Genomic DNA, 16,703 nt, shown 5'->3' with positions numbered 1-16,703 from the left:
GCCGCGGAGCGGCTGGGCCCGTGAGCCATGGCTGCTGAGCCTGCGCGTCCAGAGCCTGTGCTCCACAACGGGAGAGGCCACGACAGTGAGAGGCCCGCGTACCGCAAAAAAAAAAAAAGTTCAAGTTTTCATTTTGATACTAGTTTACTTTTAGTGAACCTGATCATATCACTTGCCTTCTCCCTTCTTTTGCTATCTCCACTGTAAGTGAGTGAAGTGTGAGTGTAGTAAAGCATTCTTTGGCAGAGAGTTTTCATGTGCATCAATGAGAGTGCATGTAAAAGTGTCTTAAGTTTAAAGCGCTAGGTAGCACTGTTTCTAGCTCATTTGAAAATAATGGCTCATATATGTCGATGAGGACATGATCAGACACAGGGGGCTTTAGGTGGGGAGTTTAGATGGGGGTACTGAGGCAGAGGAGGATTCTTTAAGGAAATAAGGCTTAAGTCAAGAAAAAGTCCGACTATTTAATATAGAACAGGGAAAATTGCAAGTAATTCAGCTGCAGCATTTAGACAGAGACAGGGATTTTTCTCCTGATAGCTAGCCTTTCCCTTCCAAGTTTTCAGATTGAGATGACGCATGTGTGAAAACAACCCTGGTATGGCAGGCAGCATGAAGGCCATGCCACTAGTGCTAACCCACCCCACAAGCTCCTTGACTCTCACTGTGCCTCGCCCTCAGAAGCCATTAAAGAATTCTGTTATGTTCCCTTGCCTCTCTTCCTCATTGGATAAATGTGTGGATCTGACTGTATGCTTGGGTGAATTAGTCTAGAATATGTGCTAAGGTTATTAAATGATGGTTGTACTATCTCTTTCTCTCCACCACTATTTTTCTGTCCCCTGTGAAAAGCTATTGCTTCCTGTGTCTGTCTTCCTTGACCTCTTTTTGACCTGATAGTATGCCAGCCACTTAAGAGGTATGAGCAATTGTGACAGAGACCAGACTGAGTAATGGGATGACAGCATTTTCCATTAGAGCTATACTCACTCTGAATGCATCTGTAGTTCATAAGAGGGTCTGAGGAAAAACACAATGAAAACCTTTCAAGACTGATTCAATTAAGAGCCTCCCAGGAGTGACTGAGCACCAACAATGGAAAATTCAATATTGGGCTCACAGTAAGACACTTCACCGCATGAATGTCCTTTTTCTCTAATGTGTAAGGAAAAAACTCTGCAGCAACCTTTTGAAAAATATGGCATTTGTTTTTTGTTTTCTTTTTTAAAGATCTACCTCTTTCAGATTCTTTAATACCAGTATTCATTAGGGGAGATGTGAGATTATAAAATGAATGGTTGCAGTGTCTAAAACCAATTGCTCACATGTACAGTTGAAGCCCAGCATGAAATTATCTGCATTTGTGACCCTAGGCAAGTTTGAAAGAACGGCTGTGGGCGCCAGTGACTGTTTTCTTTACCTTATAATAATGAGGAATAAAATATGCAACCCCTTCCCAAAAACTGAGTTTAGTATTAAGCAGCATTCAGGGAACAAACTGTTTTCCTTTGCCCTTCAAGTAGCATTGTATAATCAATCACCATGTGTACAGTTTATAAAGAGCTTTTCAGCTGCTTACAGGGAAATATTTAATGAGATCCATTTCTGCAGCAGAACCAAAATGGGCTCAATGGGTGAATGTGAATTATTGTTCATGTCTTTAGGTGTGACGATAGCATTGTGGTTAGGGTTTTTTCCCAAGAGTTTGAAATATTTATAGATTAAATAATATGGTGTTGGGGATTAGTTTCCAAATAATCGAAGGTAAGCAGGGAGAGGGAGATAGGGATGAAAACACATTGACCGTGAGTTGATCATTATTGAATACATGCTGAGCGTGTATTGAGGTGTCGGGTCTTTATATTATTGTATTTCTCCACATGTATGGATTTGAAATTTTCAGTAATAGAAGTTGAAAACCAAAATATGAAACTTAGTTCTATTTTATATACAGGATGAGAGACTTATATTGTGAATTGGTTGACTTAAGTTTAGCTTCCCTCTGTGAAAAATGAAGCTGGGCATGAAAGTCAAGTGTTGCTCTTTGCTAACATTTATCTGGGCAGGGCTCGTTACATCTGACCAAATAGAAGCGGCGTGAATCAGCTTTGCTCTGCCATGTAGTTTTTGACAGGTGGTGTGAAAAATTCAAATGACAGATGGTGGTAATTATTAAACAATAAACAATACCAGTTTATCAGGAACCAAACAGAAAAGAACTACTTTTAGTTTCTGGTGATGTGTCTAAATTGTCCTTTGTTATATAATCGGTATTTTAACATTGTGATTGGTGTGCTCTGCTAAGTATGGAAGTTTAGAACTTCAGGAAGTTTTGTTTCCAACTTTCTGCTTCTCCCTAATGTTCTTTTTTTTCTTAATTAAAGTAGATTTACAATATTATATTAGTTTTAGGTGTATAACATAGTGATTCAATATTTTTATAGATTACACTGAACTTCAGAAAGTTTTAAACTCTGGCTTAATGTTAACTATCATTCCTCAGAATAAAACTTGAATATATTAAATTAAACAATCCATTGAGGGGATGAACTTTGAAGCAAGCGTGGAACTGAACATTATAACTTAGAATTTGTATCACGGATGTTTTAAGAGGTTGTAAGTCAAAGAAAATTTCATGAGGTTCTGTTTTTTACCAAGTATAAATTATCAAAAGCTTACTCAGGCTCTGGGCTACCCACCAGGGATACAAAAATACATATGATGCCTCTGCTGAAGGAGCTTTTGTTTCAGTTCTGACATTAGACAGCTGGCAGCAAAAAGTAGTAAAGAGAGGTATAAAATTTTGTGGTAGGGGCACAGTAGAAGCTTTGATTAATTCTGATCAGGGATGCAAGGATGGTTTCACTGAGGAAGTGATATCTGAGCTGGGCCTTGAGGGATAAGTAGGTAGTAAATGGGAGGAAGGACAGGCCATCCTAAGGTACCACCATGAATGAAAGCAGAGAAGAAAGAACACAATATGAAATGCAATAGAATGTCACCCAGGGACTAGGTTCCAAGGTTAGGTCCTATGGTAAAAATTGAGTGTATATTCCTAAATTTAGGATGCATGTAACAAGATGGTCTCATTTTGAAAGGCAAGTAAGGTAAGAACTGAGAGTGTCCAAGGGTACAAAGGATTCATGTCCCCTAACTCCAGTGAGTTAAGAAAGTGACAGATGGGTTAAATTATTTAAGCACATTATTTAAATTATTTTTCTTTTGTTCTCAGTTATTTTATGCTGTTATTTTATGCTTGCTAAGTACAAATAGCTGGATCCTCAGTTTTATATTATATAACACAACTGATTCTACTGTCTAGCAAGGTATGAAGAGGATGGGAAACCATGTGCGAAAGAGAGGAGGTTGGAAGAGCCAGCGTTTAGGGGGATGTGGCTTAAGTTCTCCAGGTCAAATTAGAAACTGATGTTGACAAGTTCAATATGGCAAAAAGAGTGAGAGAAAGATTAGTCTTGTGTCCTTTTCCAAAATTTGTGCATATATGTTGCCTAAAGAGGGCAAAATCCCATGGATTTTCAATCACATATACATGATTTAAAGGCACTTTCCACAAAACTTTGGTTCTCAACAGATGAAAATAAATGTTGATTAGCCCAATTTGAAGAAAAAATGGAAAGGAATTGACTTTACTTTCTTAACTTTTTCTAGATAGCCTGAAATTTCTATGTGGTACATATTACCTTCAGAATTAGAAAATATTAAAGCCATTCTAATTATGGAAAATTTTCATTTATCCTACACCTATTTCAAATCCTACCATTTGCCAAACACTCTACTAGGTATTTGAGACCAGCAGTGAAAAGGTAGACATTTCAGTCCCTGCTCTTATGAAGCTTTCAATCCAGGGAGGCAGATACCAGTCACACAGCTGCAGTGGTGAGTACTGTGATGACGTTCGGGCTGCTGTGAGGATCCGGCCTATTCTGAGGGTCAGAGCATGATTCCCTAAGGAATGACTTTGAAGCTGCCGTCTGAAGAATGAGTCTGGGTCAGCTTGGGCACTCAGGGCTCACAGATCTACTCAAGAACTGAGAATGTGTTTTGAAATGGTTCACAGTGATAATCTGAATTTTTAAAATATATATAACCTGGATTATCTGATGACCCCCCTCCTGACCAAATACTGCCACATGATTTCATTACTCGCATTGTCTTTTTGTTGTTTTTGTTGTTAAAGTGTTACTTTATTTCTTGGGTTTTTGTGGTATTTATGGAATTGGTAGTTTTGTTTGTTTTTTATTTAAATTTTTATTTTATATTGGAGCATAGTTGATTAACAGTGTTGTGTGAGTTTCAGGTGTACAGCGAAGTGATTCAGTTATACATATACATGTATCTATTCTTTTTCAAATTCTTTTCCCACATAGGTTATTACAGAATATTGAGCAGAGTTCCCTGTGCCATGTGGTAGGCCCTTGTTGGTTAAATACAGAGGGCAAGGGTAAGGGGGAGGGATAGATTGGGAGTGTGGGATTGACATGTTCACACTGTCTTTTTGTTTGTAATCACCTTGCAACAAGATCTAGGTTGGACTAATCTAGTTAGAATCCTGTTACAGTAACTTCCTAGGTAGGAGTTGATGGTGGTAGAGAGTAGTAGTAGCAGTGTAGACAGAAGTAACTGGATTCCAGAGGAGTTCAGGAGATTGACAGGGTGTATAGCCACATTGGTGATAGAGGGGATGGGTAAAGGGTGACACCACAATTTTGACTTAAGTAACTCAATGAGGGCTAACGCCATTTACTGAAGTAAGGAGATAGTGGTTAACAGAATGAGCTCTGGATAAACCTGGTATATGTTCAGATCCTGGGTCTGTCACTCTGACTGTATGACTCTGGGTGGATTACCTACTCACTCTAAAGTCTTCTGCAAAATTTGAGGATGAACACGATAGTATGTCCCTGGAGTTATGACGGTTAATAATAAGAGTGGCAGTAGTTGTGGCAGTGGTGCTACATTTAATAGGAATAGGCTTGGGGAAGATATAAATTTGGTTTTGGAGGTGCCTCATAAATATCCAAGAGGGGGTGCCATGCAGGCGTGTGTGTGTGTGTGTGTGTGTCTGTGTGTGTGTCTGTGTGTCTGTGTGTGTGTCTGTGTCTCTGTGTGTGTGTGTCTAGGAGCATTTCAAAACAAAACAAAAGAAGATAGACTTGGCTGGAAAACCAAACTGAAGAAAAGAATCACAAGCATGACATTGAACGTGTGCTCTTTTGTTTCATGAGCTCAGGCTGGTAGTGAGATCAAAGTTCACAGAGACATCAAGAAAATTGTTATTTCAGGACCACAGCTTCTAGCTTAGGCAGGCACACTGTAAAGGTGTGTCACTCTTCATATCCAAAGACCATAAATGTGACCGCTGCATTCAAGAGCAGCAGGGGTAACATTCTAAGTATTGGTTCCTTGGTACAAGGGGCATGTGAATAACATAGCAGTTCCCGGGTTATACAGTTAGCATCTGAAAACTTCAATCTCAGCGTAGCATTTGTTTCAAAGGATGAGCGCATTCTTGGCAGCTCCGAGGTTGTTGAGGACCCAGGCTTTAAGGGAAAAAGTCAGAGCTTTAAGGACAAAAAAATTGAGCTTTGACTTCACTGTCCTTTCTCTTGTTCTGCGGAGAAAGAAACAAATCACAGCGGATAATGATAAAAATGCACATTAGCATTTTGTTGGTATTGCAAATTGCTTCGGTTCTGCATGTTATAGTGTTCACTTGAAAAGGCTTCCAGAGCCACTCTGTGTTAGTCTCAATGTGAGATATCATCTCCTTTATTGCCTAACATCCTAATAATTTTATTTTCAGGGGCCTAATGTTCTCATTTTTTTTTTTCTGTTGCGTGTCTAATGCTGCTGCTAAAACGAACATCTTGGCAGTAAACAAGCCCAAAACAATTATCATGGCACAATGCACTGAATAATTATGCCTATGGGTATAAATATCACAAAGCAAGTGTGAAAAGCAGCCCTGCTCTATCGGTACTTGTAAATCAGTGTATCCAGCAGGAATACTCTGGGGACTGCTGAAGTGAGGGCCACGCCTGCTGTCAGTTTTCTTGGAAAGAGAACTGATCAACCATCCCCCATTCTCAGCACCTAATATTCTGTAAAGTGCCTTGGCAGATCCAAAGCAGGTCAAATGCACACAATCATTGCACTCTTAGAGCTTATGCTTTAAAGCGAGAGGCAGTGAAATCATGGGAAAATATCTAAAATGAAACAGACACACATTAAAGAACAAGTCATAGGAAGAGGCCAGGCATAGGAAACTGCGAGTGCCAGCACCCTGAGGTGGGAACAGTTTTGGCCTATTTCTGGAACAGAAAGCTTGATGAACAAGAGAGAGATGGTCAGAGTTGAGGTTGGAGAGGTAGGAGAGGTCCAGATTAGGAACTTTTATGGGCCTTGGGATGTGTTTGGGATTTTATTCTTATTGTAGTGGGCCGTGATTAGAAGGCTCAAAGCAGGAGAGTGATTCAAACAGTTATGATTATTCCTGAGACCTTTCGGCAACACTGCTACAGAGCAGTAGAATGGCTACCTGCTGCCCCTCGACACCCTTCTCCTTGGGATGGATTATTTGGGACTTCGGTTGCCTTTCCAGGCAGACTGATTTTCCCGATATCCTAGGTGAGGAAGGGATAGTTTGCCTTCACACACTACTTGGGACCATTCCTAACCCTTCCAGTTAGAGAAGTAGGGTCATATTTGTGTCCATATTTATATTTTCCATCCTGATGGAAAGGGCAACTTGAGGTAAGGTTGAAGAGACAGTGAGTTACTAGCTGGAGCCGTGTGAGAGTTGCTTTTCAAAAATGAACATGAAAATCTTTTATATAGTCTCCTCTGGTGTTTTAAACATAACAAGCCCAGTGATATATCTTAGGAAACTTGATGACATTGACTGAAGCTAAAGGGGAATATTCTTATCAAGTAAAAATCTATAATGAACACTGCTCTCTCTTTAGCAACATGGTTGTTAAGTGACCCAAGTCATTGTAACTGGGTGATGAACCACAAACACTCACCAAGGACGCTCCATGCTGGGTGCCTAATAGATCAATTAAGTGTGTGCTTAGGACACAAGCAAAGTGGGCCATAAGCATTTTTTTTTTGTAGTTTTACATTTCAACAAGAATTGACTTGATTCCCCATGCCAAAAGAGAAAAAGATTTTGAGGGATTTTCTTATTGTTTTGTGGTTTGGAATCATTTTTAATATCAATTATATGTGGGCAGGGATAAGGATGCCATCTTCTTTTCCAGTTTTGGGCTTCTTGATCTGGTTCTGTGGACACTCTCCCTCCTTTTCATCAGGCTTTACTTATTGTCTGAATGAGTTTACAAGCTCATGCTTCAGACCCTTTCTTCGAAGGACAATTTCTGCAAAATCCTGGGAGGTCAAACATAAGCTTTGTGTAGCCCAAAGGAGGGTAAGCAAGGGGCTGGGAAGAGTGGGGTCCTCGACTATCTCTGAGTTGGGGCAGTTTGAAACCTCAGAGTTGGGGGTTCTGATGCCAGGGTGCTATTGTTCTCATTAAAGTGGGCGAGGGGACAAAATTTTAAACCTTTCATGCACAGCCTGGTAACTGTCATTCAGCCACACACAATCATAAATGACCTGCAGTCATCACGTCTACTGAGAGCAGAAATGGATCATCAAAAGTTATTCAGAATTGTTTGTAGATTTAAAAAAAAAAAAAAGTACAAAAGGGAATTAGAGAGCAAAAGAGGCAGTTTCCAAACTTGTCTGCACATTGGAGTCATCTGGGGACCTTTTAAAGATTGCACCACGCAATCTATGCCCCAGACCGTCTGAATTACAGTCTCTGGAGGCCGTCCCAGGCATCAGTACTGTTAATGCTCCCCAGGGAATCCCAGTGAGCAGCAGGCCTGGGAACTGCCGCCCTGCAGAACAGCCTCACTGAAGCACGTGGCACAAGGTGGGACTCGAAGAAACCAGGTTTCTAAATTCTACAGATTAAAGGGAATTAGTTTAAAACTGGAAAACACCATTCTGATTAAAAACTGATTTTGAACATTGTCAATGGACATGTTATACATATATATATATATAGAGAGAGAGAGAGAGAGAGAGAGAGAGAGAGAGAGAGAGACTCCAGAAATCACATGTATATTTACTCATTAACCTAAAATATTTGCCAAAAACTTGGTATTTGTGGAGCACCTGCTATATGCTTCACCCTAGACTCTTCACCCTCACATTGGGGGTCCCAGGACAAGAATGCAGGTGGAAGGCCATGTCTTGCCGTCATGTTCCAGGTGAGATCTCAGTCAAAGGAAGAGTTGGGCAGAATAATCGGGAAGGTCCATCTGGCCTCCTGGGATTTTTCTTCTTGGATTTGTTTCTCTAGTACCATCTGAGTGCCATGCTAAGGATACTCGCTCATAGAAATGTGAATCCTAAAACCAACAGGTGTGGCTCAGGTTCGAGTTCCCCTCCATGTGTACACCTTGGGCATTCCTAAAGGTGTTCAGGCCCCGACACCGAAGATTCAGCTTCACCTTTTCCCCCGCTGAGAGTGGAACACAAATAGGTATTTTTGAACTAACTTGAAAGGGTTAAAGTGTTTTAGACCATCATCCTTGAAAAAAGTTCTTAAGTGTTTTCTCTAAGAATACTACATACATGTAGAAAATCTTTTATTTTAAATTCCTAGAATCAGGAGTAGCCAATGTGAACATTTTAGAATATGTTCTTTTAATCACAATTTAATCGCATTTTATATACACATGTATTAACACATACATATGAAAACTGGAGCTCATACTGCATATGATTTTAATATGATTTTTTCACTTTTCATTAAATTGTGAGGATTCTCCCATGTTATTAAATAGAAGAGATGATCTTAATGTATGAATAACATTCTACCATACAGATACACATTTTAACCATTTATTTGTTTCTTTTTTGCCATTAAAAACAGTATGTTTTTAAATTTGTTGACAATGTATTTATTTAAAGATAAAGATAGATAACTGGAAAAGTAAATTTATGAGGATAAACAATCATTTAAAAATATTTATATGTATGGCCAAATTTTCTATAAAGATTTCACCAATTTACACTCCGACCAGCCACTTACAAGAGCGTTGCTTTTATTTTATTTTTGGCAGCACAGTGGTTTATCTTCTTTTTTACATGTATTTGATAGTTTAATTATATAAGCTTCAGGTATACAGCATTATCGTTTAACATCTGTATACACTACAAAATGATCACTACCACAAATCTAGTTATCATCCAGCACCATATAGTTGGCCCCCTTCATCCACTTCGCCTACCCCCTTCCCCTCTGATAACCACTACTCTGTTCTCTGTATCAAGGAGGTTTTTTTTATTTTGTTTTGTCTGTTTGTTGTTTTTTTTAGATTCCACATATGAATGAAATCATACAGCATTAGTCTTTCTCTATCTGACTTATTTCACTTAGCATCACACCTTCAAGGTCCATCCATGTTCTAATCAGTATAAAGTTTGAAGATTATTCTCAGTAGGAGACAGTGTATGAAGTTAGGGGTGTCTGAGTTCAAAGAAGTCAGAGGCAATTAACACAATCTTAAATACAGTAAGTTATAACAGTCTAATTTTCACAATCACAGAATTTCTAAGGAGTTATTTGCTTGCAAGAAATGTCAAATAGTATGTGACTTGAATAACAAATGTTTACTCATTTAATAAAAACCGAATCGTTTACTCTTCAAAAAAAAAAAAAACGTCCATCCATGTTGTCCCAAATAGTAGGATTTCACTCTTTTTCATGGTTGAGGGATATTCCATTGTGTGTGTGTGTGTGTGTGTGTGTGTGTGTGTGTGTGTGTGTGTGTGTGTGTGTACACCACATCTTCTTTACCCATTCACCTATTGATGGACATTTAGATTGCTTCCGTTTTGCATGTATCTTTTCAAAATAGTGTTTTCATGTTCTTCAGGTAAATACCCAGAAGTGGAATAGCTGGGTCATATGGTAGTTCTATTCTTAATTTTTTGAGGAATCTCCATACTGTTTTCCATAGTGGCTCCACCAGTTTATAGTCCCATCAACAGTGTTCAAGGGTTTCCTTTCCTCCACATCCTCTCCAACACTTGTTACTCCTGTCTTTTTCCTGATAACCATTCTGACAGGTGTGAGGTGATATCTCACTGTGGTTTTGATTTGCATTTCCCTGAGGATTAGTGATGATGAACATCTTTTCATGTGCCTGTTGGCCATCTGTATGTCTTCTTTGGAAAAATGTCTATTCAGATCCTCTCCCCATTTTTTTTTTTTTTTTTTTTTTTTGCTGTACGCAGGCCTCTCACTGCTGTGGCCTCTCCCATTGCGGAGCACAGGCCCTGGACGCGCAGGCCCAACGGCCATGGCTCACGGGCCCAGCCTCTCCGCGGCACGTGGGATTCCCCCCAGACCAGGGCATGAACCCGCGCCCCCTGCACCGGCAGGTGGACTCCCAACCACTGCGCCACCAGGGAAGCCCATCTCCCCATTTTTTAATTGAGTTGTTTTGTTGTTGTTGAGTTGTATGTGTTCTTTATATAGCTTGGCTATTAAGCCTTGTCAATTGTATGGTTTGCAAATATCTTCTCCCACTCAGTAGGTGGCCTTTTGTTTTGATTTTATTGCATTCTTTGTTTTAAAGTCTGCTTGGTCTGATATGAGTATAGTTACTTGAGCTTTCTTTTCATTTCCATTTACGTGGAATATCCTTTTTCATCCCTTCACCTTCAGTCTCTGTGTGTACTTACTTCTGAAGTGAATCTCTTGTAGGCAACATATAGATGGGTCTTGTTCTTTTATCCATTCAGCCACTCTATGCCTTTTGATTTGATAGTTTAAACGTTTTCTCTTTTAATTTAATTTGTTAGTTTGAACATGTCCAAACCCACAGAGAATTTGAAAAAAATATATAATGAATACTCATATACTCCCACCTGCCCTCATCAACTGTTACCCCTTGCAGTACCCACTGCATTTCTTTTACATACATGCATTTCTCTTACATTTGTCAAATCATCTGAAAGTGGGTTGCAGATGTCATGACACATCATTCCAAAAACTATGGCCTACATATCTCTTGTTTTAATTTTGTATTCATTGGATTATAAGCACCGTGGAACATTTCATGCATGTTTTCATAAGTCATTTGTATTTTTTCTGTGAACTGTCCATATCCTTTGCCTACTTCTCCATTGATGATGTAGCACTTTCATCATCAACATCTATGATGCATGTGAGTGAAAACTGCATCAAATGCTACCCAAATACCACTCAAACCTCCTAACAAGGTGCTAGGCCCAGTACACACGGATAGCCAATGGTGTGTAAGAAATGTTCCTTGTGATTTAAGGTACGGTCTTGGCTATTGCTATTTCTGTCAGTGAGAAGAGAAGGCTTATATTCATCTCATTGACTGTAAACATTCTATTCATGGCCACGGACTATGGAAAGAAGTGATTGAGGTTGAATGGGTAAGCACCGTTAAGCACACTATAGCTAGTAGGAGCAGAGAGAGTGTCTTGTCCTGTCAGTTAAATTGGTTTTTTGCCATTTAGATGAAGCCCCCTAGGACAGGGGTCCCCAACCCCTGGTCCGTGGCCTGTTAGGAACCGGGCCGCACAGCAGGCGGTGAGCAGCGGGGGAGCGAGGGAAGCTTCATCTCTATTTACAGCCGCTCCCCATCGCTCACGTTACCGCCTGAACAAACCCTATCGCCCCCTCCAACCCCGTCCGTGGGAAGATTGTCTTCCACGAAACCGGTCCCTGGTGCCAAAAAGGTTGGGGACCGCTGCCCTAGGACACTGTATACTGTATTCGAAGATAAGTTTTACAAAATAAAACCACTGTCTCGAGGGCCACTATCTTGATATGTTGGCAGTTGGGATTTCTGCAAAAGAGCTGTTTGCTATCCAGCTCCTGAGTCTGCACACCCTTGCTGAACAACTGTCCTGGGACCACCTGAGTCAGATGGGGTGGCGGGGGAGGCCTCTGGGTTTGCTGCATTTCAGCCGTCCTTCTCTCCAAAGCAGGGTTTGTATTTCTTTCTTCCTCAGTAAATTGTTAGAATATGTACCTGCGCTGAGTTTGCCAGCAGATAAATCACACCCGGCAGATTCCCAGCCCGGCAGTTACAGGTGGAAGAAGCTTTTGAGTTCCAGGCCCTGAGCTTTGCACAGCCACTTCCCCCTCCTAAGTTCCAGGGCACAACTATTTGTCTTGTGGCTGTCTTTTTATTAGTGTAATATGTAATCCCAGAAATGGTGTGGTATTAAATGTCGTGCAGAGTTTGTGCAAGGCCTGGTCCTGATTCAAGTTACAGACATGAGCAGTGCCTCAGGGAAGCAGGTCCCCTGTCTCCTCGTCCCCTCTGTCTGCCCGTTTCCCATCCGCCCATTCCCCTTCTCTCTCTTTCCTTTCCCCTTCCTCGTTTCTGTTTCTTCCTGCCCCCAAGACAAGATTTGCAGGTATTGCCCCCATAGTTTCCAGAAGCTCTGTCTTGTATCTTGCAAAACACATTTCTTCCACAGAATCATGAAATAAGAAGGTAACAGAAGGAGAGTGCAGAGATCAGGCAGGTTTCACAGTTCTTAGGCCAGTTATTAAGCTCTAACAAAATCAGGGGACTCTGACAAAAACAGCTCCAAACATGCCAACAAAGCCCCATTCCAGGGACAGAAGCGATCAAATGTGCTTATGATGTGTGTTCAAGTTGGCCTTTCTACCGTCTCAGAATCTCCACACCCGTAACCACGAATGAACCTAGAGAGCTGCTTCCTTTGTTCAGAGGGAATAAAAGCATCTGTCTTTGGAGGCAGCGCTGTGAACAGACCTATCCCAGAGAGGCAGGGACTTTGCCGCCACTGGGACGCCCTGCTCTGCCCTGCGAGCAGCTCTCCTCGACCCTCCCAGGAGCCAGCCATCCCCCACTCACATAAAACATGCCAGCCCGAGGGGACAGAGGGCACCAGCTGGTGTGACTGCAGACAAGTTCCGTCAGTCACTGCCTTCTTGTCTGGAGCAGGACGCTGGGACTTTGAGGAAAACCGCGTATGGCCAAGCCAGGCCGCCCCTGTGCGGCTCTGAGACTTAGTGAGGTAGCTTTTGGGAAATGCATCCAGCTCTGCGAACACCTGTTGCCCTCCTTGCCCTAGTTAAGACCTTTGGAGGCTTCTGTTAGCACTTGGCTATCTATTATCATTCTCCTATGGTCTCCTCAAATTTTAACTTAAACTGATATTTATTTAATAGGGATTATATACATGTTATACTTAAATATTCATTACAGAAATTTTATGGAATATGAAACACCACAAAGAAGAAAACAAAATCCCAATCCCATAATTCGGAAATAACCACTGTTCATAATCTGATGTCTTTGTTTCTAACATTTTATATGCTTAAAATTACATCTTTTTCTTTACCAAAATGCGATCATTCTGCACATACTGTTTCATAGCTTTGTCTTTCTCATTTAACGTTGTACTATAAGCATTTTTCCATTTCATTAAGTATTCTTCTATAACATAATTATATCGGTTACAGAATATTCCATCTTCTGAGAAGGTCATGGTTTATTCATCAGTACCCTATTTGTAAACATCATCTAGGATGTTTCAAGTAGTATGCTACTATAAATAATATTTAAATGAACATCCTTATGGCTAAATCTTCCAAATCCCTGAAATTCTTCCTTAGGACAAAAGGTTGGAAATAGAATCATAGACTCAGTAGGTATGTACATTTTGATACATGTGGTGACATGACCCACTAAATACAATATGCCGATTCATATTCCGTCCCCAGCTCCCCAACTAGATTATGAGTTCTTTGAGGCCCACGAATATGTGTCCCCAACAGTGGGGACAGTGTTGGGCATACAGTACAAACCTGTGCTTCAGTTTCTTCATCTGTGAAATAGACATCATAATACCTACTTTGAAAAAAAATAGAATTTATCACATAGGGTTTATTTCATGAGGATTATGCGTTAGCACATTAAAGCCTGAGCCCAGTTCCTGACACAAAAGGCTCAATAAATATTAGCCTAGTGTAAGAATTCTACTATATGGGGATTCTTCTGTATGAGGTGTTGAAAGGATTAAGTAAAACAATGTATATAACGTGTTTGGGCCAGTGCTCAACACATACTAATTACTCAATAAAGAGCAGTTATGGGGACTTCCCTGGCGGTCCAGTGGTTAAGACTTGGCCTTCCAGTGCAGGGGGTACGGGTTTGGTCCCTGGTCGGGGAGCTAAGATCCCACATGCCTTGCAGCCAAAAAGCCAAAACATAAAAAACAAAAGCAATATTGTAACAAATTCAATAAAGCCTTTAAAAATGGTCCACATCAAAAAAACCTTTAAAAAAAGAGCAGTTATTGAGAACCAGACAAGTCTGTTTTAGGGGCACGTAGGCAACAAAGAGGAGGGTTGAAAGTGTAAGTATGTTGGAATCAGGATACAGCCTGAAGGACATGTTCTTCTCTAGGGAAACTCAGGGTGGGAGATGAGGAACATAGAAAGGCAGACCAGGCAGTGGAGGGGTTGGGAACTCAGGCAGACAGACAGCAAATGGGGCACCAAGAGGGCAATGACTCATTTTGAGAAAAACATCCACCCCAGCCAGGAAGTTACTAGTAACAAACTTCCTGTGATATAAGGGATCAGTGTCTAAGTCTGGCCAGGCTGTGACCTAAAAGTAAAAATAAATGAGTTGATCCCCATGTCTTACTCAGATAACAATATGACAGAACCGATATGCCCATTGCTAGAGGAAAGACAGATGGTCCCTCTGTGTTCAAGTTCAGCTTCCTTTCAGGGATAGAGAAGCTACTTCTGTGTCTGCTACAGGCTGCGAATCTATTATTCGAGATAATTAGGCATCCAGGCATTGTGAGCAAGGTTTGCGGCTGTCTAGCAGCCTTGACTACCCAACGCTTGACCAAATTGTTCTTAAGTCTGGAGCTTTTATTACTTTAGAAACACCAGGACAAAGAGCATTGCTTATAACAGTGAAATAATTACCTGACGTTTCTTCTTCAGGTGTTAAGTGTCCATGGTTTCTGTTGAGAGTACATTTTAAATGCTTTTCTGTTACCATCTACTTTAAAATGAGCAAAACATGCCGGTAGATTACGGATAAGCTTTAGGTAGAATCTACTTTTCATTTATGTTTTGTGTAGGTCAAATGAAAGTAAATGCCAGAGAAGCACACACATCCTGAAATATACTGCGGTCTGTCTGGGAAAGCAAAGTCAAGACCATTCCAAAGCTCTGAAGTAAAGAACACCTTAATTTTGACTGTAAACCAAGTTTTCCTTTTTAATCTACCCTCACTGGCATCATGCAGCAGTCCTCAGCGTGAGGCCCTGAACCTGACTCTCCCTGAGAAGCAATCTTGGCTCTCTTTGGATATTTGACATGGATCTAATTATTGTGGTTTTTCTATAGATCATTCCAGAAACACACAACCAAGGCTCAGGTGGAGCTCTTCGGTGGGGGTAGAAGAGGAAGGGACGCAGGCAAAGCTTATGATTACTTGCCATGGCCTTATCGTAAACGTCCACCTGTAACTTCATTCACACAGTGAGAGCACCTAGGCCTCTGTCATCTTTAATAACTCAACCACCATTATGTGATCTTGCTTCTAAATCACTGGAATATTTTAAAAGTAAGATATATGGAGCGGAAAGGAAGGATATTTATCTAACTTTGCATACTAAAGATAAACTTTTGAGTTGGCGGTCACGATAAAAATGAAAAAAAAAAAAAAAGCATTGGTTATAGCTTTTCTGAATGAGACACCAGTGGAGATCTTTTCACACTGTGCTCTATGACAGTAGAAGACTTCTGGACTTCTGAGGTTTAAGGGGCAAGCAGAAGTCACATTGATGCTTGGAGTATGAATGAGTAAAGCCTTAAATATAGTATTAAAATGAGACTACTCTGACTTTGCTTTGCTTAAGAAAAAGTGGCTAAACTTTTGTGCATGAATGTATACATTCCCCTCCTCCTATCCCCACATAGCCTGTATATACATATTTCTGTGATCATCAAACTTAAGATGAAAAATCCATAAAGGGTAAGCCTGAGCAAAAGTAACTATAGGGCAAGTCAAATTAAATTAGGATTCATTAAACAGCCATTAAATAACCCATCAGGGCTAAGCTGTTGGGGTGGTAAGTGGTGCATCTTTACATCACCAGTGGATTGCTTGGAGCTTTGCCCTGCAGGCATCGTTTCTATTGGGAATCACGCAGGAAGAAAGAAGCACCGACGGGAGCCTCTTCATTCCATTGTTGGGGAAGATTCTTAGAAGGGAAGGTGTAACCTGAAGATGGAGTGATTTCTGTGCTGGGACCCAGACTTCGGCAGAAGGTCTGGCAGAATAGACCTACTTGAGCACGCTTTGTACATGCGTGATGCGCCATCTAGTGGTTAAGTGACCCTAACATTAATGAAAAGGAAAATGGTCTTTTCTGGCCCCTTATGCTTCCAAACTCTCCACCGCTTGATTGGAGCAGCAGGAGGTTTGATGCTGTAGGCTATTTTGGGGGAAGAAAAAAATCTATTTTCTTAGAAGCCATATATTGACCCCAAACTAGTGGGGAGGGGGGTAGAAACACTGGTATTATAGTAATTATGCAAGCCAGAGGTTGCATAT

General features: G+C 40.7%; 1 protein-coding gene across 4 annotated transcripts in view; it reads left to right on the top strand.

The window, feature by feature from the left end:
- Positions 1-16,703, top strand: part of CERS6 (ceramide synthase 6) — a 324,738-nt gene that overhangs the window by 294,990 nt on the left and 13,045 nt on the right. Inside the window, exon 9 of one of the 4 annotated variants that reach the window (XM_060016641.1) lies at positions 16,273-16,611. The exons of 2 other annotated variants lie outside the window; for them this stretch is intronic. In XM_060016641.1, the coding sequence (XP_059872624.1) occupies positions 16,273-16,369 (97 nt within the window). In that variant the 3' untranslated portion in view covers positions 16,370-16,611. Of the gene's footprint in view, positions 1-15,222; positions 15,366-16,272; positions 16,612-16,703 lie in introns of those variants that run through there. One more of the 4 variants, XM_060016640.1, reaches the window with a different exon arrangement.

This window comes from Delphinus delphis, chromosome 7 (assembly GCF_949987515.2).
Source record: "Delphinus delphis chromosome 7, mDelDel1.2, whole genome shotgun sequence".
Taxonomy (NCBI): Eukaryota; Metazoa; Chordata; class Mammalia; order Artiodactyla; family Delphinidae; genus Delphinus; species Delphinus delphis.
Note: the sequence above shows the minus strand (reverse complement) of the source record. Positions and strands in the feature narration are given on the sequence as shown.